This window comes from Podarcis vaucheri, assembly GCF_965113315.1.
Source record: "Podarcis vaucheri genome assembly, chromosome: 2".
Classification (NCBI taxonomy): domain Eukaryota; kingdom Metazoa; phylum Chordata; class Lepidosauria; order Squamata; family Lacertidae; genus Podarcis; species Podarcis vaucheri.
Genome location: NC_138760.1, coordinates 107,589,613 through 107,612,984, shown reverse-complemented (window position 1 = coordinate 107,612,984; position 23,372 = coordinate 107,589,613). Strand labels below are relative to the sequence as shown.

At 44.3% G+C, this 23,372-nt stretch overlaps 1 protein-coding gene across 9 annotated transcripts in view; it reads right to left on the bottom strand.

Moving 5' to 3' along the window:
- CADPS (calcium dependent secretion activator) overlaps window positions 1-23,372 on the bottom strand; it is a 352,734-nt gene that overhangs the window by 22,594 nt on the left and 306,768 nt on the right. For all 9 annotated transcript variants that reach the window (XM_082209239.1, XM_082209246.1, XM_082209238.1 and 6 more), the window contains one exon: window positions 21,227-21,334. In XM_082209239.1, the coding sequence (XP_082065365.1) occupies window positions 21,227-21,334 (108 nt within the window). The remainder of the gene's footprint in view (window positions 1-21,226; window positions 21,335-23,372) is intronic.

The following is a 23,372-nucleotide window of genomic DNA, read 5'->3' as shown; positions in this document are numbered from 1 at the left end:
AAAAGCAATATACTCCCACAGAGACTACCTTACACTGCGTTTAAACCCAAAATCTCATTTGGATAGAAACTGTTTCTCAGGTGGCTAGTCCTACTCTTTATAACCCTGTACCTTCTTCCCGGTTTCTACAATTTTTAGGTGTATCTCAGTCCAGCAAGACCCAGGCATGCCCAGATAAGGCTTCATATGAGATCCCCTCTGAGATTACTCAAGCATGGATCATTCATGCAGGCTAACAGTGGATACTAGCCATGATGGTTGCGCTTTGCCTCAACGGTCAGAGGCAGAAATGCTGCTGAACACCAGTTGCTGGAAAACACAGAAGGTGAGGGTGCTCTTGTGCGAACAGGAGATGGTCCACCGGCCTGATTCAGTGGGCTCTTTTTAGGTTCTTATTAGAACGCAACTGGGAAAGGGCATACTATTATTATTATCAACCCGGTGCTCAAGGTGGCATAGATGGCTCTCCCACTCCTCACAGCAGCACTGTGAAGGCAGACTATGCTGAGAGAAGGTGACCAGCCCAAGGTCATCCAGCGAGCTTCATAACCGAGTGGGGATTTGACCCCATGCTCAAATCCAACATTCTAACCACAACATCACACTGCTGGTCGGCAATGCGCCTAAATGGTGTATCCAAAAATCACAAATAATTGCAGAGGTCAGAAAACGCTCACCTTGACTAAGTAAAAAAGGTCACCTGAGTACTGGATGATTGGCCTGCCTTCTGGACATGGGAACCACCTACCCACAAAGCCTCTCCATTGGTTTATTGGCCCTCATCCAGTCTGCCACTACATGCAGGCACCAGTCCAGGGTTCGCACGGTCATTCTGATTCAGATATTATGGAGAAACACAGCTGCGTGTCACCAGTGTACTGATGGCACCATGCTCCAAACCCCCTAATGACCACACCCAACAAATCAAAAGAGGTAAAGGTTGCATTTCAGCTGGCTGAAGATCTTTTGTTAAAGCTCATTACGTCTTACAAGTTGAACCTGCACAGTCTGAAGTTAAATACTACTGAGGTTAAGGAAGCTTAAAGGTAAAGGGACCCCTGACCATTAGATCCAGTTGTGACCGGCTCTGGGGTTGCAGCACTCATCTCACTTTATTGGCCGAGGGAGCCGGCGTACAGCTTCCGGGTCATGTGGCCAGCATGACTAAACCACTTCTGGCGAACCAGAGCAGTGCATGGAAACGCCATTTACCTTCCCACCAGAGCAGTACCTATTTATCTACTTGCACTTTGACGTGCTTTCGAACTGCTAGGTTGGCAGGAGCAGGGACCGAGCAATGGGAACTCACCCCGTCATGGGGATTCGAACCGCTAACCTTCTGATTGGCAAGTCCTAGGCTCTGTGGTTTAACCAACAGTGCCACCCGCGTCCCTTAAGGAAGCTTACTCACAAGAAAATATGCATAGGGTTACAGACAGCTATGCTGATCCTAATGCTACTCTTTCAGTGTGTGCATGTGTATGTACATGTGTGTGTTATTACTATTATTATTATTACTAACAATAATAATGAAACCACCCAGCTGCCTGCCTTTTTGGACTCTCTTGGGGGGCACAGATGTCACAACGAGCTTGCCCTGTGCTTCAAAAATTACTACTATGCCTCTCTCTCCTCTTTTGCCCCAATGCACTTCTCAGTACATGTGGTTGTTTCAAGCAAGTTTCTACCCATCATGATCTGTTCCAATATCAGAGGTGGGCTGGGTGGAAATGGTTTGAGACAATGGAATCAGGCAAAGGGGGAATGGTGTTATTTATTATTTAATCCAGACTCCATAATATTAAAAAGCAAAATCTCTTCCCTACATGGTCCTTTTCATGGGGAGAAGGGCAGAAACAGATCTTTGCCCCATTCTTTCTTTTTGATGGCAAATTTGACACATAAGTGCATAACACAGATGTGACTGAGCCATTGCTTCTAGTTTGGTTGTAGCTTGTGGTGCTCTAGCAAGGATGGGGGGGGGCACCTCAGGCATGGGGTCAAATGGGACCTGCCTGTCATTTTCTAGAAACTCCCTCCAGGCCACACACTTCACTGGCTTTTGCTTTGCATCCTCTCTGAGCACTTTTGCCTGGCTTGACTATGCCCTTGAACTCTGATAGTGCTACACTAACCACGACAACACACTGACTCTTACGATGTGTATAAATGAGTTTTAAATGCCCTTGGTTTTAAAATATGATTTGAAAGCCAGCAGTGGACTTCTTCCAGGAAAAGTGTTAAAAAGGTGGAGGAGCAGGTGGCTATAAACATCCATCTCTGATCCACTGTCCATTTGTTTAGTATCAAGTACGAGAGGAAGTGTGATCCACTGGACCATGTTGACTTAGGGCCCTCTCAGACTGTTGTTATCTTCAAGCGGGATCAATTGCACACCAGCAAATTTGGGTAGTGCAAATGAAACCTGATTTTGTGCTCTTGTACAGCAAACCTCTTTCCCCACCAAAAATCAGATTTTTTTTTTTATGATAAAGAGAGTGACAAAAAAATGTACTGGAAGGCCTAGGGTAACACTCGCTTGACACAACATCCTATAACCCCTCTGCATTCATATACCTATGAATGGAAGCAAAATAGAATGGAAACAGATTTAGGAGATGCATATTCAAATTCCATCTCTGCTTATAAGTGACTGACCTTGGGAAGTCACTATATTAAACCTGAGTTTAAAAGGATTTTCCTTTGGTGCATGTGTGTATGTGTTTGATCTCCATTCCTTTCTATTGCACACTTATAAAGGTCCTTATTTCCCTTTTGTTGTAGTCTTTATTGATACACTTAATATATTTTTACTTCTCTTTGCAGCAAAAGATTTACTGGGATGTTTTTGCATTTTTAAGAAACAATCTCTTATCAAAAATGTTTTTACATTGAAAACATTTCTCACTTTCCTAGCAAAATGAAAGGGATTTCCCTTGTGCTGTTGCAAGACACTTGGTAATATGTGCAATGCTCCCTCTAGCGGTTGGCCCACCAGCAGCTATCAATCAATCAATCAATCAATCAATCAATCAATCGCACCAATGAATGAATACAGTTACTCCCTGTGTAAATGATGCTTCGTGGCAAATAGCTTCCACTTTATGGGTATCATTTTCATGAAGGAAAACGCATATACAAATTTACTTGACTGCATGTACACAGTAAGTGACGTTGCGGCGAACCACAGCTTCCCAATGCATGTACAGATAATGAAACAGACACGTTTGTTGGTACATTTAAGAATATGCCCATCGCCCTGTTCTCACAGTGGCCAATAGAAGCCTGGAACGCTGCTCTCACTTGTGGATGCCAGCAAATGGTATTCAGAGGTGAAGCTGCACAGAGCTTGATATGTGGATGAGAGAGCCATTTGAAAAGTAAGAACTCTGCTAACATAAGAGGAGGTGGTCAGCTGCATTATGAAGCAGCGAGAATTCAGTACTGTGGTTCTCAGCCTCCTGCAATCCTGGTTTTTGGCTTTTGCTGCTTTTAGTCGTGCTCTGTACTGAATATGAGTGCTTAAATCGGTTGACCCACATGCACCCATTGTTAATCTGGTGGACACCAGAATGGTCTCAAGCCAACACTTGTCACAGTTATAAACTAGAATAATCGGTAAGGTAAAGGGACCCCTGACCATTAGGTCCAGTCGTAGCTGACTCTGGGGTTGCGATGCTCATCTCACTTTATTGGCAGAGGGAGCCGGCTTACAGCTTCCGGGTCATGTGGCCAGCATGACTAAGCCACTTCTAGCGAACCAGAGCAGTGCACGGAAACGCTGTTTACCTTCCCGCCGGAGCGGTACCTATTTATCTATTTGCACTTTGACGTGCTTTCGAACTGCTAGGTTGGCAGGAGCAGGGACCGACCAATGGGAGCTCACCCCGTCACGGGTATTTGAACTGCCAACCTTCTGATCTGCAAGTCCTAGGCTCTGTGGTTTAACCCACAGTGCCACCTGCATCCCTTCAGAATAATCGGGACCGAGGGACAAAACAGTTTAAATTAAGGACAAATAATGTGATCTGATAGAGATTCCAGTAATGAAAGGCATGAGTGGCATGCAATATTTTCTTAAAGAATTACCATATATTCTTTACTTTAATGCAACATTCCTTTATCCAGAGCATTAGAGCAAATAAATCTCATTTGCAGAACACCTTTGGTGCCAAAGAACTCCACAGAACAAGGCTTGCGCACTGACAGCCTGCATGTGACCTCTGACTATGAGGTCACTGTGGTGCAGTGCTTGAGGCGCTGGACAAGCAGTGGAGAGATCCAGAGATCAGATCCTGCCTCAGCGATGAAGATCACCTTGGGCCAACCACTGCCTCTCAGCCCAATTTATCTCACAGGGCTGTTGTTATGAAGACATAAAGTTGGAAGGCGTGTAAACGGTGAGCTTTTAGCTGTCACCTTGGGAGAAAGGTGACATCTAAAGGTAGCTACTCACCATCACCATATCTGAATTTTAATCAAGATATGGTCATATGATGACAAACCTAGACAGCATTCTAAAAAGCAGAGACCTCACCTTGCCAACAAAGGTTCGTATAGTTAAAGCTATGGTTTTCCCCGTAGCAGTGTATGGAAGTGAGAGCTGGACCATAAAGAAGGCTGATCACCGAAGAATTTATGCTTTTGAATTATGGTGCTGGAGGAGACTCTTGAGAGTCCCATGGACTGCAAGAAGATCAAACGTATCCATTCTTCAGTAAATCAGCCCTGAGTGCTCACTGGAAGGACAGATCCTGAAGCTGAGGCTCCAATACTTTGGCCACCTCATGAGAAGAGAAGACTCCCTGGAAAAGACCCTGATGTTGGGAAAGATTGAGGGCACAAGGAGAAGGGGACGACAGAGGAGTAGATGGTTGGATAGTGTTCTCGAAGCTACCAGCATGAGTTTGACCAAACTGTGGGAGGCAGTGGAAGACAGGAGTGCCTGGCGTGCTCTGGTCCATGGGGTCACGAAGAGTTGGACATGACTAAATGACTAAACAACAACAACAACCTCAATTGCTTGCAGCAGCAGGGATACAGAACCTGTGGCCATCTGGATTTTGTTGGACTACAAGTCCTATAATCGCTTACCAATGTCCATGCCACCTGCAGCTAATGGAGGTTAGAAGCTATTAACATCTGGAGAGCCAAAGGTTCCCCATGCAGAAGGCCGCAGGTTCAATCCCTGGCAGCTCCAAGTAGGACCACTGGGGATGCCCCTTGTCTGTAGGGTGAGCTGTTGGGCTAGACAGATCAACAGAATAAAGCAGTGTTCTGTGTTCCGATGTAATGGTCCCCACTTTCATGGCAAGAGTTCTTTGTGCAAGGAGACACACTCCTGGTCCCCAGACCTATGGCACTGCACAGAGAATAGAGAGGTTGGTCATCTTTGCCATTGAACAAACACTGTGACTCCAGAGGAACACGCCCCCCACCCCGAATACAATGGATCTGGGAAATTTATGCCCTGACCTTATGACACAGTGAAAATTTGCTGCTTGGATGGAAAGGTATGATCATTACAGGTTTTCTGGGAGGAAGTGTGAGAGACTGGTGGATCATTGTGAATGCTTGGAATGAAATAACAGCTATGTAGCACTAGCTACCAAGTCTGTGGGATATAATCTGGTTTTTGTAACCCTGCATAAACTGTGTATTATTTAGGTCTTTTTTAAACAGACACCTGAAACAGTGAATTGTAGAGGGTCTCAAAGGAAATGTATAGCTCTGCTTTTTTAAAAAAGGCCTCTTTTTGAATACTGTATTCTCTTGTTTGTTCTCTCTCTCTAAAAAAAGAATGTTGATATTTTACACTCAGTTCTCCTATAAAGGTCCTTAACTAAACAGACTACCTACATAGCAATTTTGTGAAGGGCCATGCCCTTTCCTAGTCAATGGATTGCAATCCAGCACCAGCATAATTGGGATGTAATGTTATTTTGCACATTGCAATAGAATAACGACAGTCATACAATACTTTAATTGTACTGGTATTTATGCTTTAACACTAGAAGCGGAATCAAAAGACGTCACAAACTGGACTCAGTAACCTTAATTGAGTCCTCTTGTGTAGCTTTCACATTGTAAAGTGAGTGTTTTAAGGGGAGGCTAGGTATTCACTGTGAACTGGATGTTCAGTGAATGGCTGAATAATGTCCTCGCTGTTCCTTCCAGTGCCATACATGGGGTTGCAAATGGATCTCCTGGCTATTTGTGAGCATTTTTGTAGGCTGATATCATAAATGCAGGGTGGGGGCAAGATTTAAAAGGATATTGGGTTGTAGAAAAGAAAAGGGCTACAGATCAAGAGGAAAAAGGTGACCTATGACTGTTAATCTAATATGCACCAGTGGTTTGCTTGCCAGTGGTGTGTGACTGGGCAGTCCACAGAGAAAGAGAAAGAAGAGTGAGAACTCTGTAGGGAACTGGGCTAAACCTTTGTTGCTGAGGTAGCGGACTAAACACTGCCAAGCACCACCTCAGTCTGATGCTGGGAAGTGTCTCCTTAGCCCACTGCCTAGGGCAAGCTGGTAGTAGCCTTGTTTTGTATGCAGCTAAACTCTAAAGAACTTGCACTCGGAATCACACTGCCTCTAACACTGGAGGAAATTCTGCTTCCTTTGCATCAGTGCCCTTATTGTAGAACTATCTCGCCTCTTTAGCTTACAACAGCAGCAAAAGTATGGATGCCCTGGAGCCTATCACAGACAGACTGTGTTTGCAGGCCATTTGCTGGTGCTTAGTCCTGACAACTCATGACTCCCACTTCCTTTACCATCAATTCTGGTGGCCATATACCTGCGTATTAGTTATAGCAAAACAGAATGGCAACTGGAACATGCTGACCCACCAGCAGGACACTACTTTTTGCATGCCACAGGCTTTGCCAAACTGATGCCCGCTGTATGTTTTGGATTCCTGGGGCTGGTGGGAGTTGTAGCCTCAAACTGGAGGACAACAGGTTGGCAAAGGCTGGCCTAGAACAAAACAATGACACTTGTTATCCATAGTAACTCTCAACCTGCCAAATGTTGTGCTGAATAATTCCTAGAGGTATAAAACAACAGCATTGCACTCCCTTAAAATAATGATGTTGGTCCAGGCAGGCCCATGCAGAGCTTGTCTGAGGCCCAGGGTGGCTGGGGGCCCAGGATATTCTTGGCATGACAGCATAGGTTCAACAAATCCTTAGCAAGGTCTGCCCAGCCAGCTTAGCTCTTCGAGGGCCAGGACAAGTGTAGTGGGCTGCCCCACCCTCTGCATGGGCCTGGGTCCAGGAGTCATGATGTCTGAAAGCAAGCACTTGATTGTTGCACTTAAGCCTGTGTACAACATCAAGTACAGTTTAATGTGGTTGATAATTTATGTATTTACCAAAGAAGGGCAGTACAGCCCAACATGCACTGGGACATGCAGTCGTCTGCTTTGCAGCAGCTTCCATCAAGCCACCAGAGGGCCGAAATAAGCCACCAGAAGTCTTTACCTGGGAGCTATGGCAGCAGGATAAAGGGCCTGCTGGCTTGTTCCTAAGTTGGCATTCAGCAGCTTCAAGTCTGGATGGCTACAGAGATGCACTGCAACTACCATAACAGCACAAGTCAGGTGTCACAAGGCACCAGTGGGGCTACTTTTGGTGCAGCACAACTTCTAACTCTGGCCTGATTCCGCAGTATGAGGATCAGGTTACTCAGAGAGTGATTGAGCTGTTCTACAATCACCTGTCCCTGCCCATCCATCTGCCTGCTTCCCCCCACGAGCCTGTCTGCTTTCCAAGTGTGCTGCCCTGCTGCTCAGTAACACCTGCTTGCTTCCAGGTCTCCAGCCCTGGCAATACATTTACTGCACACAGGAGATTGAAAGATATAGTATTTGCTGGAGGTGACCATTGTTTAGGAATGGCCTGAAAATGCCAGAGTGAGTGAAGAGAGTGAAAAGGAAAGATATGCACTCTGCTGTAACAACAACAACAGTTGCCTCAGCCATTCTGGGTTACTTCCAACAAAATACAGAAACACAGTGAGACATCAAACAATAAAAACTTCCCTATACAGGGCTGCCTTCAGATGTCTTCTAAAAGTTGTACAGTTGTTTATCTCCTTGACATGTTTTCTGTCTGTGTTAGGGAGGAAGGGGCAGGGGAAGAAGAGGGGACAAAATATTTGTTCCCATTAGATGTGTGACATAAGGCATGTCCAGAATAAGGAAGGATTTGGATTAGATAGGTCTGCATAAGAGGGGATTTACTGTATTGATTGTCACTTCCAAATTTCAGGCCCAATCCTGTTTTGCTTGGATACCTTCAGTTAAAGTCAGCTGAGGTTTTGTCAGCCCCTAAGAAATATTATATCCTCTCATTTGACCTTTCTACCAAACCATGCCACAGTTCAATTAAAAAGAAAAACATTTTCTTTTATAGAAGAGTTTGAATGGTGCAGCATTTTCTCCCCCCCCATGTTTTTTTGTGTGGACTCCCTTTCTCCTCAACACCCCCCTCCCCCATTTAATCTAAAGTAGGATTAGTGACCTTTTTATTTTTACAGTCAGTTTTCTTCCTTTTGGTTATACAGTGCAGCAGGGAAAATTCTGCAGCCCTTCTGAGAGTTAAGATGTTTGCAAATGTGATGGGCTTTTCAGGTTTTCTGCATCGCCTCTCTCCAAAATATTTACTTTTGCTATAAACTGCACACGCAATAGAGTTAGGCATGTGAATCATTTCCCATTCCCATCCCCCATGACCATTGACCATGCTGGCTGGTACTGATGGGAGTTGCAGTCCAAAACTGGAGGCCACCAGGTTGGGGAAGGCAGATGCAGACAACACTTAAACTGGCAGATTATATTTAAGAAGGAAAGGTATTCCTCTTGGAACATCAGCACATTCCTTTCTTGGAATTGTCAGTGCCACACTTTGTTCAGGATGTGGGGTGAGCAGTTACATGGAATGTCCCATCTGCCAGAGATGTTCCATAAGCATAGCTGCCATCAGAATATTTGTTCCGCTAGAGAAGGGGTTGCTCTGTACACTTTCTTCCTTTATTAATGCCCTGAGCAGCTGGTAGAATAGTAACAGCTGGCAAGCTCTTATTTCCTCTGTACCAAGCATCTTGGACTCTACGATTGGCAGGTGAAGCCTTGTTGGTGGTGCCACCGCCGGGGGCTGCCAAATTGGCACTGAGTATTTTCAGTGGTGGTTCCCTGGTTGTGGAATATCCTCCCTAGTGAGGTGCGCCTGTTTCCACCATGATTAACATTCAGAAGGAATTTGAAAATCTTCTTGTTTACATGGACGTTTCATGGTTGAAGAATACTGCTCCTGCTGACCCCAAAATCATTGATCAGATGAATGTTTTTAAGTGCAACTACTTTTAGGATGGTTTTGTTTTTAAACTGTGTGTCTGTTTGCTGTCCTGGGTTCCTTGGGGGTGAAGGATAGGATATAAATTCAATAAATAATTATAGCTACTCTGGAAGAACATCGTGCCTGAGAAACTGAACTACATAGCGAGAATTTCACAATTAAAATTTCATCTTTGCCATGAACTCACTAGGCAAGGTAGCCTTACACAAGCCACTCACTCTCAGTATCCCATTGATAATGTGGGTATAATAACATGGGCAACACCTTCTGGTGTAGGGGTGCAGGCAGGATACATGCAACATTCAAAAATACCCTATACAAAGGAAGGGGAGCTCTGGTGAACCATCAGACTGAAGACCCATCTAGTCAAGCATTGTTTGCAAGAGTAGTTAACTCTTCTAGGAAGCTCACACACAGGGCATGAAGGCAACAGCTCTCCCCACCACACTTGCTTATCACTCAGCAACTGGTAATAATAGATCATTAAGAAAAGCCCTGCTAGGTCAGGCCACTCTAGTCCAGCATCCTGTTTTCCACTGTGGCCAGTCATACGCTTCTTGGAAGCCCACAAAGCAGGACATCATGAGTGCAATAGACCTCCTGCGTTGTCTGCCCACCAGCAAGTTCTGGTAAGAGCTGTTTGCAGGAAAATAAACCGCAACCACAATAGAGATACAGGAAACCAAATACATGTTAAACATGCCAGCTGATTATCCATAGGCCGACTATATTATGTTGATTCCATCCTACAGCTTGAACAAGGTTTGATTCTGGTGTTGTAAGAAAAGTTTGCCTCAGGCTCCTTGTTTGAGGTGCTCAGTACTATTGCGTGGCATTAGGAAGTGGGAGAACCTCTGCTCAGGCAAGGTGGGGCATCCAATTTTTGAGGATCCTCTTACCTCCTCTATTCTATGTTGTGGAATATCTCCCTAACCCTCAGGTGTAGCTTTGGGGGGGGCCCAACCCTTCATGTGAAGTACTTCTGTTTCCCTCACTGGATATAACCCAAGGTGGCTAATCATTTTGTATTATAGCTCATAAACATTAACGTTGACAACTTTTCAGGAGAAAAGAAACAGCAGTCTTCTGCTGGGCTACTTGACAATATAATATTTAATTCCAACAGCAATCTCCCTACTCCTCCAAAAAAAGCACAAACCAACCCAGGATTGTCTGATGCCTTCAATCTGCCATTAAAAATATAACCACATTTTCAGACACAGAAAATATGACACTAAACATGTCAGTGAGAGTTTCAAGTAACAGAATAATTGGTCTGATTTCTCAAGCAGCAATTCGGCGACTGTTTACACTGATGCAGCCCCATTAACATACGTGGGTCTGCACCAGTGTAGAAGTGATTAGTGGAACAGTCTCCCCTGGAAAAGAAAACCAATTAACTGTCTTCACCAAATGTCTGCTGGAACACGAAAAGCTGCTTCGATAAAGATCTTTGGGAGCATAAACTCCTACAAGCATGCAAAGCCAAGTGACAAATCTAGGACTTATTTTGTTAAGAGTCTATCTAAAATAAATTAGACTAAGCCCTTCTTAAATTAAATACTTCACAAGGGAATAAACCTTCTGACATACTATAGATAGCAATTTCTTACACAAGTGCAACTCTTCTGTATTTGTCAAGAAAACATTTCCACGATTAATCAACCCCCTTAAACCTTTCTCTTGTCCTTTTCTCGGTAGTGGATGTGCAGTTAAGGATAAGCTGAGAAATGCCTCGGGGCTAGCATGTTGGTGTGACGGGAGCATGCTCTTGGAGCCCCCAAAACAACTGTTCAGGGAAGTTTTTAATACGTAACGCTGTACTGTTTTTAACACTGATTGGGAGCCGCTGACTGGAAGCTGCCCAAAGTGGCTGGGGAAACTCAGCCAGATGGGCGGGGTATAAATAATAAATTATTATTATTATATTATATTATATTCTCCCTTTCACCTCCCATAAAAATCTACATCAGAGAAATAGACCTCCAATGGGAAGGGATGGTGGAAGTAGCTGTCCAAAAGATCTGGGGTGCTGGGGAATAATGTTCATATTAATGAAATCTCCACCCCTGTCCCTCCACCTAGGGTGGTCATTTACACATAATCAAAAGAGGACATAAAATCTGCACATGCCACTTTGAAAATTTAGAAACAGTTACAATAATTTCAATAGAAATACAGCACATCTCACCATAGTGGGAGAGGCCGGGGCCAGGTGATGGGCAATTGCAAGGCCCCGGATCTCCCTTCTTAGGGTTCTTTATCTTTTAACCAGGTTTAGACCAGGCACTTCTTCAAATAGAGAGCCACCTGATCTTTCTGGCCCCACTAAGATGGCTCAAAAAAAGAGGACAACGATTTGCATAAAATTTGCATTTGATATTTATAGATACAAATTTGGAAATAATTATTGTATTGAACATTAAATAGAAAAGCATTACGTCTCACCCTAGTGGGGGAGGGCTGTGAGAAGGAGACAGGTGAGCCTGTTGAGTCTCCTGGCTGATGTCTCCAACTTCAAGGTCCCTGCTCTCCCTTTTTATTGTTATCTTTAAACCAGTTTGTGCTTCAGTGAGAGGACACCTTGACACAGACACCAGTCCTCTGACAGCCCTTCAAAGTAGAGGACTGCTCTCTCTAAAGTAGGACATGTAGCCGCCCTATCAGATATCTTGGTGCGGCTCTACGCTGCTGATATGCCATAGTAGCCCTGCAAACCTGGGACCACATGCCTTACATACTTGGAACTGCACCCTATTTTCTGCACTGTCACAACAATACATATTAATAAAGTCAGGATATCAAGAGGCCTTAAGTAATGCCCAAATCCTTGAAAAGAGCATGCACATTTTGAGCAGCTCAGGTTGCTTCCAGCCAACCTATTGAGTTTCCATCCTGATTTGTTTGTAGGGAAATTAGAAAACACTGGCTATTTAATGAGCATTCATTCTGAGTTGTTTGTGGAGAGGGCATGTTGTTGCTTTGTCAGACTCAACATTATGGCGACATACTAAAATTGATGAGAAGAATCTCTGTCATCAATGGATGTGGATCGGCAACATGGCCGTCATTTGTAATAACGAAAGGGACTTTTGGCTTCCTTCCGTCTCACTTTTCTCAGGCCTATCTCACACAGGTTTCTGAACATTACACTCACCTTGAGATGTTTGGAGTTGTAACGAGACGCTTCTGCTCGAAGGCAAACTCGGGTGATATGCTGAAAGTATCACACTTCTCACCTTAAGAATCCTCTGATAGTTTGCTACACTATCCTAATCACATGGTGCTGAGAATCTTTATTATTAGGTTCACATGGGATGCAGTTTGGGAGGAATTAATTTGTGTGTTTGTGTGGCAGCCGGGAGGCCAATCTTGTGGAGACAATCTAGCCCCCTTTTTCTCTATGCTTGTCTGTCAAAGTACTGGCATTAACCTGCCTGACCAGGGCTGGCCATATTAGTTTAAGAGCAAACACTCCAGAAACAAAAGACTGAACTTCCATTTCAATACTAAGTATGCCTAATGAAATATGTTCCAACAAATACAGTGAAAAAGAGCATTCAATTACGAGGGGCAGACAGGAAATATCACATATCACACAAGACTCCTCGAGAGCAAAAACACATGCAGCAGTGTTGCTCTTTGCTTACAGCAACAGCACCTAACAACACGGTACATGCAATAGAAATAATAGGAAAAAAAGTGCTGGTACTCACCATGAAGTTGTTACAGCAGGCGCCACACTTTTAACATTTGAAAATAAAAACTGCTGGTTCTCTGTACCCTTGAGTACCCCCAGAAAAAAGCACTGGGTAGATGTAACATTTAGACCTGATCTCAGAGCCCTGATTCCATATTCTTTGAATCTAGTAGGGAAGATCACATGCATACCCAGCTCGTGATTCCTTTCCTGTACTGCAAGATTAGGTTTTTGTGTGCCCCCTTCATCATAGCACACATAATGTAACGTTTATTTATTTCCACGGAAAACCCTTACATCCTGCCCTTTGCACTGAAATCCCAACAACAAATACATAAAAACAACAAATATTAAAACAAGATGCAATATCAGCAAGACCATCAGTTACCTGAGATCTAGGCATGCCTCTACATTAAAATGCCTGCCAGGAAACACAGGTCTTTAGCTGGTTCTGAAAGCTGAACAACATTGGTACTAGGGCTGTGGCTCAGTGGTAGAGACTCATGCGCCGCATGCAGAAGGTCACAGGTTCAATCCCTGGCATTTCCAGTTAGGGATGAAAATGTTCCCTTCTGAAATCCTGAACAGCGGTTGCCAGTCATTGCAGACACTGACAATATTGAGCTAGATAGACCAGTGGTCTTGACTGGTTATAAGGCAGCTTCCTAGGAAGCTGAACCTCATGGGGAGGGGGAACGCTTTCCACATCTGGAGTGCTGAGAAGGCTCCCTGGGCCTCCCTTAAGGCTGGAACTTCCAACAGGGCCTCAATAGAGAGGCCCAATTTGTGCAAACTCCCCCCTCCTTCCAAAATAGTGGAAACATCTCTGCACAAACTACCCATATCATGTTAACTTGTGTGCATGGTGGAGCCGTTTAAACTCAGGATGAATTGTCTCAGGTAAGTCCAACCTGTCATAGCCAAAAACCAGGACACATGTCTTCTGGGCCATGCTCCTGGGTGAGTTACATGACCCACATGAGAGTATGGCATCTAAAAATGGGATATCTCGATTTAATTGGTACAGTTGAGGGGTATGATATTGACCAAACCATTCTCCTTTCTGCTTGTTAATACATTCTCCTTTTGTTCTGAAGTCTCATTTTTAGATCCACTTTTACCCTGCCTGGAGAGGTGTTTTCTAAGTGGTTCCATCAACAGTGGAGGGAAAAAAATACATCTAGGAAAACATCCAGGCACATACTGTAAGGTTACCAGATTTTTTTCAATGAATTCGGGGACACTTTTCAACTTCGATAGATTTTGTATGGGGACTGGTTTGTAAATCCGGGGACTGTCCCCGGGAGACGGGGACATCTGGTAACCTTAACATACTGTACAGCTGATTGTAAAGTGACAGTGAAATGGTAAGTCAAGTCTCCTGAAAAAGCATAGAGCAGTTAGCATCCCAGTATCATCGGGCCCTATCACTGCATGATTAAGTTCTTACCAGACTTTTCAGTAAGGGCAACCTTCCTGATCCGGTAACTGCCAAGGGCAAGCCAAATACACAGAGTCAATCTATGAACATTTAATCTCTGCAGAGAAGGCAGATTAAGTGTATAATTGACCCATATAATCCACATATCATCTCCAGTCAAATGCTTCCTACGTCCGGTTTAGACAGACAGGGGCTCTGCAAAAGAAAGCTATCAGGGCCTGCATATTACCAGGGCTGTGGATTTCATCAAAGTTCGAGATGGCTTTTTAATCATTGATCTCAGAGACTGCTAGACTTAAGCAGATGAACTAGCTGCTAAGCACATCTGTTTTAATCCTTATCTTCTGGTCAGGCAGGCTCGTGTCTTCAAGAAGTACAAGGAGGGGAGGGGGGAAATAAATTAATTTTTGTTTAGATCTTTGCAATCTTGGGAGCTTCGCTGGATGATTTGATTTCTCATATCAAAAGCATGTTGTTGTTTTTTAAAGTATTTTTTTTGGGCAAGGGGCAAGATATTGGATTAATCATCTGAGAGGAGGGAAAATGCCATCTGCGCCTTTTGTGGATTCTGCATCAATATCCGAAGATCCACATAGGCACCTGGGTTCTCATCTCATTTTTTGATACTCCACTGCTACAGAGGAGCAGTCTATAAGAATGCATTCTTCACAATATCCAAAACGATGGTTCTCATTGTGAGATCTATTGGCGATGGACTTTGAAGTCTCTTGAAGCCAAGGGTGGCACAGGGCCAAGCTAGATGCGACACTAATCACATGGTTGGTCTTTGCATGCTTGTGTTGGGCTTTACTATATAGCCGTCATGGGGGACAGAATCTAGAGGGAGATCATGGCATGAAGCGCAGGAGGGAGGAAAGGAAGAGGGGCTTTAACCTTGCCCATGCTATGGTCTGGGTCCAGACAGGGGCCCATGGGCCTGCTATTTGCCTTGGGAAGGAAGCTCCCATGCAGCCATGTTGTCACTGTTTGTGTTGCATTTGGGTTCTCTCCTTTGAAAGGAACCTGCCAGAGCTCCCCTTACCTTCTGCCCCAGTACTGTAATTCAGGTTGCTTCACACAATGTAGGAATTACCGCCTACAGGTCTGCATACTCTAAGTACTTGCAGTAATGCGTGAGAGCCATACTTCTTGTTGTTAACTTACATATACCTGGGCAGCTTGCAAAATGGAACAACCCCCCTCTCCCCTGCTGTATGTTGTTCTGGGGATTCTCCCCACCCCAGCCAATTTCACGAGGCATGGGGTGGGGGTGCATGAAGAGAGGAGAGGGGTGCAAGCCCCACTGTGCTGTCCTTGCGTGGGCTGAAGCTGGTGGGACTGGTTAGCTGGTTAACTTAATTACACCAAAGCCCACATCTCTTATGTCCCACGGCAATCAGATGAGCCATTTGCAAGGGAATGACATCCTGACAGCATTGGTTCTCTCTCTATGTCCAACTGCCAGCCAGCCGTTCATTCATTCATTTAACTATTTAAAACCTGCACTTTTCATGAAATATATCAAGACGGCTTTCAATTAAAAAAATACACAATAAAAACAGTCTATAAATATCCACAGTGAGCACATCGATAAAACATCACTAGATACTGGCTGGTTATAAAGAAAAAAATCCTATTGCGAAGGCCTGTCTAAACAGTGCAGTTTTCAGAAGATGTCTGAAAGAAGGCAGCAACGATTCCTGCCAAACCTATCCAGGGTGGGTCTTACCAAAATAAAGGTAGTGAAGGCCAACTGGACCCCAGGGGTGTGGGGAACTACCAAAAGTGCCCCATTGGAGGATCCCAGTCAGGGGTCAGCAAACATTTTCAGCAGGGGGCCGGTCTACTGTCCCTCAGACCTTGTGGGGGGCCGGGCTATTTTGAAAAAAGAAAGAACGAATTCCTAGGCCCCACAAATGACCCAGAGATGCATTTTAAATAAAAGGACACATTCTACTCATGTAAAAACATGCTGATTCCCGGACCGTCCATGGGCCAGATTGAGAAGGCGATTGGGCCGGATCCAGCCCCTGGGCCTTAGTTTGCCTACCCATGATCTCAGTGCTCAAGGTGGAGCATACGGTAAGGGATCGGATGCTCCCTAAGGTACTCTGGGCCCAAGTTGTTCAGGGCTTTGTGGATTCATAAACCTGGGCTGGTAGCAAATTGGCAACGAGAACAGCTCTCTCAGCAGCGGATTATCATGTTGTTCCTGTGAGCAGTCTAGTAGCTGCATTCTGTAGCAGTTGCAGCTTCTGGACCAGATACAAGGGCAGCCCCACATGAAATCAAGTCCTGAGATTACAGTAATCAGGTCCTGAGATTGCCAATGCATGGGGCCACTGTGGTCAGCAGGCTGTCACGGCCCCAAAACAGTCACAGCTGGAGTATTAGCATGAACAGATAAAAAGCACTCCTAGCTACAGACATCACTTGGGCCTCTAATAGCTCAAGGAGTAGCCTCAGACTGCACACCTCTTCCTTCAAAGGGAGCGCAACCCATGGGAACGTTACCCTGCACCCCAGATTCCCAAGCAAACCCTAGCCATACACAATCATGACTCTATTATCATTTAAACAACACCACAGGACCCCACCTGGGACAGGTAACACAATGCTACTCTTTCTAGATTACAAGAGACGCTAAAATCACCTCCCAAAAACCCAAGAGATGTAAACTGGCCGTATAACCTCAAATCAGAGTTTTAGAACTGACATGCAGATAAACCACACACCTCTAGCCGAGAAAACACAAATGCACAATAAGTCTATTGTGTTTCTTTTTCATAACTACTGGCCACCTTTTTCGTACGATGGGACAAAGAAGTCATGTGAAATTTCAGTAAATAACTCCTGGAGGAGAAAATAGCCTTGTTAGCTGCTGATTGTCAGACTAACTTACTAGCCAATCTGTTTCTTTCCCCAGTGACCTGAAGAGAAGATTTTTAAAATGACAATGATGACTTTATTCCACAGTAAACCCGACTAATTTACAGAATAAAGGCGATTAAAATGTAGACCACACAGTAATATTCAGATAATCTCCTGCATACCCCAATATCCACCAGGGAGAATAATTCTGCTATCACGGCTCACATGGGGAAGAGGAACTGGGGAGGTAATGAACACTAAAGCAGTGTAAAATGAATGGCCTCGGGAACAAAAGAAACAGCAAAATTAGCCTTTTGAAAATGTATTGCCAATAATATTAATAACTTAAAATATTTTTTTAAATAAAAAGTGGAGAATATGTGACAAAGGCAAGGAGGAATCTAATGTGAACACCACCTTCAGAAATAAAACAAAACAAAGAGGGTGATTTTATTAACACCCCAATTCTATGCATGTTTCATCAGAAAGTAAGCCTTGCTATGTTCAGTGGGGCTTACTCTCAGGGAAATGTCAACAGGATTGAAGCCTCATTGTTGTTGAGATTCAGTGAAAGTAGGTAGCTTTGTGAAAAAGGAGACAGAGCTCCTGCACTTTTAATACATGGGTAGAAGAGGGAATTTCAGCAGGTATAGCTCACATAACAAGCTGCTCCTGTTAATTTTCCCTCTTCTGCTAGTTGTGTAGAAAGAGCCCTGTCCTCTTTTGCATTAACGGTAAAGGGACCCCTGACCATTAGGTCCAGTCGTGGCTGACTCTGGGGTTGCGGCGCTCATCTCGCTTTATTGGCCGAGGGAGCCGGCATACAGCTTCCGGGTCATGTGGCCAGCATGACTAAGCCACTTCTGGCAAACCAGAGCAGCGCACAGAAACGCTGTTTACCTTCCCGCTGGAGCGGTACCTATTTATCTACTTGCACTTTGACATGCTTTCAAACTGCTAGGTTGGCAGGAGCAGGGACCGAGCAACGGGAGCTCACCCCCTTGTGGGGATTCGAACCGCCAACCTTCTGATCGGCAAGTCCTAGGCTCTGTGGTTTAACCCACAGTGCCACCTGCGCCCCCTATCCTCTTTTGCATTAGGTCACCCTGAAACAAAGCAGGCAATACAAGACCTTAGAAAGCCCAGGTCAATGTGTCCACTGGGGATGGTTACCTATTTTAGAGCAGGGATGTTGTTGAGACTCCCAACTCCCATCAGCCCCTGGCACCATGACCAATGAGTCAGGGTTGATGGGAGTTGTATCCCAACACCAACAACTGGAGGACCACAGGATCTCCACCCATGTTTTACAGAAGGGGTGAGGAACCTGCGGCTCTCTTGATGTTGTTTGACTCCAACTCCCAACAGCCCCAGGAAGTATGGCCAATGGTCAGGGCTGAATGAGAGCTGTAGTCCAGGTCTTGCTCTAGGGTCTTGCCTACCGGTCTAGGTCTTGCCTACCGGTTTTGCTCTAGGGTGACATGATAAAAGGAAGAGTAGGCTTTGGTATGTTTAATAGCTCAGATATGCTCATGAAGGCTCAAAGTGCACCAAGAGGAAGCCACACAAGGCCACCTTGTCACAACTGCAGGATGTTAATAGAGAGGCCTGGTTAAAAGTGTGTATGTGGGGGGGGTTCCTGCACTTTTAATAGGGAATTTCAGAATAGCCATGCAAGCTGCATCTCTCTTCAGCATGACTCTTCAAGGTGCAGGAGTCCCCTCCTCTTTTGCAGAATGTTTCCAGATTAAAAAGAATGTTTTTACTCTGAATTTTTCCAGATTAAAAAGAAAAGAATGGCTTGCGTATGCAAACTGTTGGGCGACAGTGGGAAACAGTAGAAAATGAGTGCCCTAGGCATGGTTTTTAGTGCTTACACTGGAACTTAGGGTTTATATTCTTTGGAGCTGTGTTCCAAATTGGGAGCATGTTGCAAATTTAACCCAGTTTTGAACACAGTGTTTATCTGTGGCCTTGTAATGGAGTTCATCTTGCTTATAGTGGTATGCTTCCTGGGGGGAAGCTGATGCAACGTTTAAGCCAAACGGATTCTTGCTGTGCGTTGGCTCCTCTGCAAAGACCTTTTAAAATCTAGCTTAAGCAGAGAGATGTGACCTTATATAGATCATGGTTTCGATTGAACTGAAATTCAATTCCGATCAACTATCCGTCTGCTGGGATCTGCACAAAACTGGAAACTGCTCAAAGGAAAGGTTGGCACCGAAAAGAACAGTCCCGGGAAAATGTACTGCTAATGGAAGAATTTCAGCAATAGGCAGGCAGAGCGCTAGCAGATCTGTAACATAATGGAAATGACTGCCTCTTTGTCATTGCCAAGTGGATAGGTGATTTGTATTTGACATTTTTTTTTAAAATGCTTGAAATTCTCTTAAGAGGAAAGGAGTCTCTGGAGTGCTTTATGCATGAATGAGGCATTCTCAGTGGATATGGGTCATGCTAGAAGATGTACACAGGAAGATTATTTGACTCCAATTCATGCCACTTGATATAATGTGATAAAACATTTGACATGAGAGATAAGTTCCATTTTAATCTTGGAGAATATGGGGGGGGGGAGAGAAAGGTGGCGGTGAAAGGAGAGAATTATGCAGTAGGGAAGAGGCTTTGGTGGGAAAAGAAAAATGGGGTGGAGTGGGGGGGGAAGATGGGCATCAAGCAGGAGAGGAACTTGTATGGGGTGGTGCGGCAGTGACGATGGGAGAGAAAAGGCTTTTCCTGCCCAATGCAAGCAAGGGAGCACGCTTCCGGTAGGTCTGAAGGCATGCACATCCAAATGCCAGAATACTGGGTGGGTGGGGGAGAGAAACAGCACAAAACAAGTGAGAGTGAGTGAGCGAGAGCGAGAGAGAGAGAGAGCGCACTGAGAGGTTGCAAAGGGAGAAAAAGGAAGCTGCTTTACAGCCACAAAAACAACATAAACAGAGATCCAACCGAACAAGTGACTGAAACAGTAATGTCAAGCACCCGCTGCAAGCGTCAATGCTAGACTGCACAATTGCTAGGGCAGAAAATGTGTTGCACAGCAGAAGCAACAGAAAAGCAGAGAAGTCTGTGAACATGCACTCTATGCTATTCAAAATAAAATCTTAGTTGACACTTGGGAGCTATCGGGCACCACAGCCGCCGTCCTCTTTCAAGGTTTTAAACCTAGGTTTTCAGATTTAAAAAGTTCCACCCAGTATTTCCTAGAGGGTCCCAAGTTCTAGTTTTAAAGCATTACAATTGTATTCTATAATGCAAAAATTGGACTTATCGTTTTTTCTTTAAATTTTTAAATCATGCTTAGATTTCCTGGAGGGAAAGATCATTCCCTCCCACCCTTTAATTAAAAAATGGTCTTTCAGTAATGATGCTATCTCCAAGTCAAATTGCACATGCACCCTATCTGACTTCTTCACCTCCCCCCACCTTTTAAAAACAGGACTTTTGATGATAATAATGACTTGCAGTGCAAATCCTATACATATCTACTCAGAAGTAAACCCCTCTGTGTTCAGCAGGGCTCACTCCCTGGTAAGGGAGCATAGGATTGCAGCCTAACACATTTCGAATGCGAGATGATACATGTTGATATAAGATGCTTTTATCTAAAAATCTAGAGAGAGAAAGAGAGAAAGAGAAACCAGGACAAAGTGGATCCGAGTAGAACATTAGAGCAGACAGAGAGCTGATAGAATTTCAATCAGAAGGAAAAGGAAACTTAAAATAAAAAATAAAAATCTAAAAGTAATCATTTAATCTCAAAATGTGACTTATCCTCCTGTCTCATTTTGCCACATTTTGCAGTTTCTCCTCCTTGGATTCCCCCAAGGCGGAGAAGGCATTTACTTACATCAAATAACCTTTCTATATACATCTCCTCATTGACCTTATCACGCAGGATGTCCTGAGAATGGCGCACGAAGGTCACGTAGGCGTCAGCGACATCCATCCCTGGTTTCTGCACAGAGGAAAGGAGTGGGGCAGGGAGGAGAGGAGAGAGAAGGAGGGTGGGGAAAAACACAAAACACCCAGCATGAAAATGGCATCTTCCCAAGAAAAGCTTATTTATACATTTGTAAGGATCCTTCCCGTCCCTTGCCGCCGTGCGCTCTATTCTCCCTGACACTGTGGCGGAGGTTCCTTTTCCTACCAGAGTATCTGTGACATATTTGGGTGTCAGCTCTTGCTTGGTAGGCAGCTGAAGCAACACTAAGTGCAGCTTGCACAGCATAGAAAGATCTCCGTATGCACAGACTATCTCTCTTTCTCTCTTTTGCCCGGAGGGAAGCCGCTTAGATGGATATAGACTTTCCCTTGACACTCTTGGTGCCAGGAAGTCCTCTCTTGCAATGTTTGGTACTATTGACCTAATTAGCAAAGCAACAACTCCTGCTGGGTTCACCCCCCACCCCACCCCTTGTGTCCTCTGTACGCAAATCTCCTATTATACAATGTTAGAAGGCTAACACCAGCACTTAGTCTCTTTCCCCTAAGGCATTTGAAATAGGTACATGTATTTATTTTTTAAAAAGACCATCAGAACCACACATTATAAAAAAAAGAGTTTGCAGTTTTATCTTTTATTTCTATACCTCTGTTAAGGGCACAAATACCTCGGCAGTGTATTGATTGTAGTGGAAGTTTAGCAGACTTTCCCTTGTTGAAACCTTTGCTGGATTGGGCCCTAAATGCTAAATAGCTACTAAGGCTGCAATCCCGGGTCTGCTGGGACACAGTGGCACTTACTTCTAAGTAAACGTGCACAGGACTCCTCTGTTCAGTCTCCAACCTGTCTGAGGAGTCTGTCTCCCCAAAACCAGAACTTCTAAAGCTTGCGGTATCTGTGACGCTCATGGCACAGTTTGTGTTTCCCTCACAAGATGCAAGCCGTGGAGATAATTTGGGAGAAAATCATCACTAAGTAAGTTCACACTCCTTCATATGTTGGAATCGAACTTATCTCAGAGGGAACCCATTAAACTGCTGAAACAAGAGTCATTATGAAAGCTGCCACACAAATCTTAAATGTCTGTGGCACATTGGAAGTTTCTTCGTAATGGGTGTCATTACTTGTATTACTGTGATTTACCGCAGATCACAAAGTATCATTTTCTGTATGAGATGTGATTGTCAGCCACTGTAAATTGAAGTTAGTTAACACTTCTCTGTAATTTCCAGGGTGAAAATTAGGACAGTTTGAGAAGCAGTAGGAAGGTAGTTTATAGATATATATATTAAAATAGAAATACAATTATCAAGCAAAGGGCCAATGGTTGGCCCCAGAGCTGCCAGTAACATTTTTAACACCTACTGAAACAATGACAAGGTATTAATTTAAAAAACAATGAGGACAATGTAAACGTGGCGGTTATATTTTTTCAAGCAATTTCCTGCAAGCGGATTGTGCCAGCTTTAGGATGCAATAAAAAGTGCTGTAATTCTCCAGTACTAAACAATCATCTTTCCAGAATTAGATGCAGCAATTGTTATCTGGCTGATGCTAAGAGAGCTAAGCTTTTACCTAGAGATAAAACCTCAAAGCTCTCCTGACTGCACAGGTTTGGGGAGTTTCCCCACCACTGAAAGAATTTGCCAGTCAATTGAGATATTGGATGGGTTAGGGGAACAAAGGGAGTGAAGGCACCAACTTCATTGTGAAAATCAGATTGCAATTGTAGAACATACTGTAATGTCCCACTCTTCAGGATCCCACTAAGTGCTGAGACCGGGATGGTGAGAAGGAAGGTGCCTCCATAGGGTCTCTTCCTACATTATTTTCCCCTTCTTGGTTTCCTCTGCAAGGAAGGGAGTTGGGGAGGGTATTCCATTTAGCTGCTCTGACATCCCCTTTTCATTCCAGCTTGCCATGCTCAGCTGCTTTCTCCAACACTCCCACATGCCTACCTGCTCTGCCTGGCTGGAGGTTTTATACAGAGGTTCTTTAGGTGAGACTCCTGCATTGCATTGCAGAGGGTTGGACTGGATGACCCTTGGGA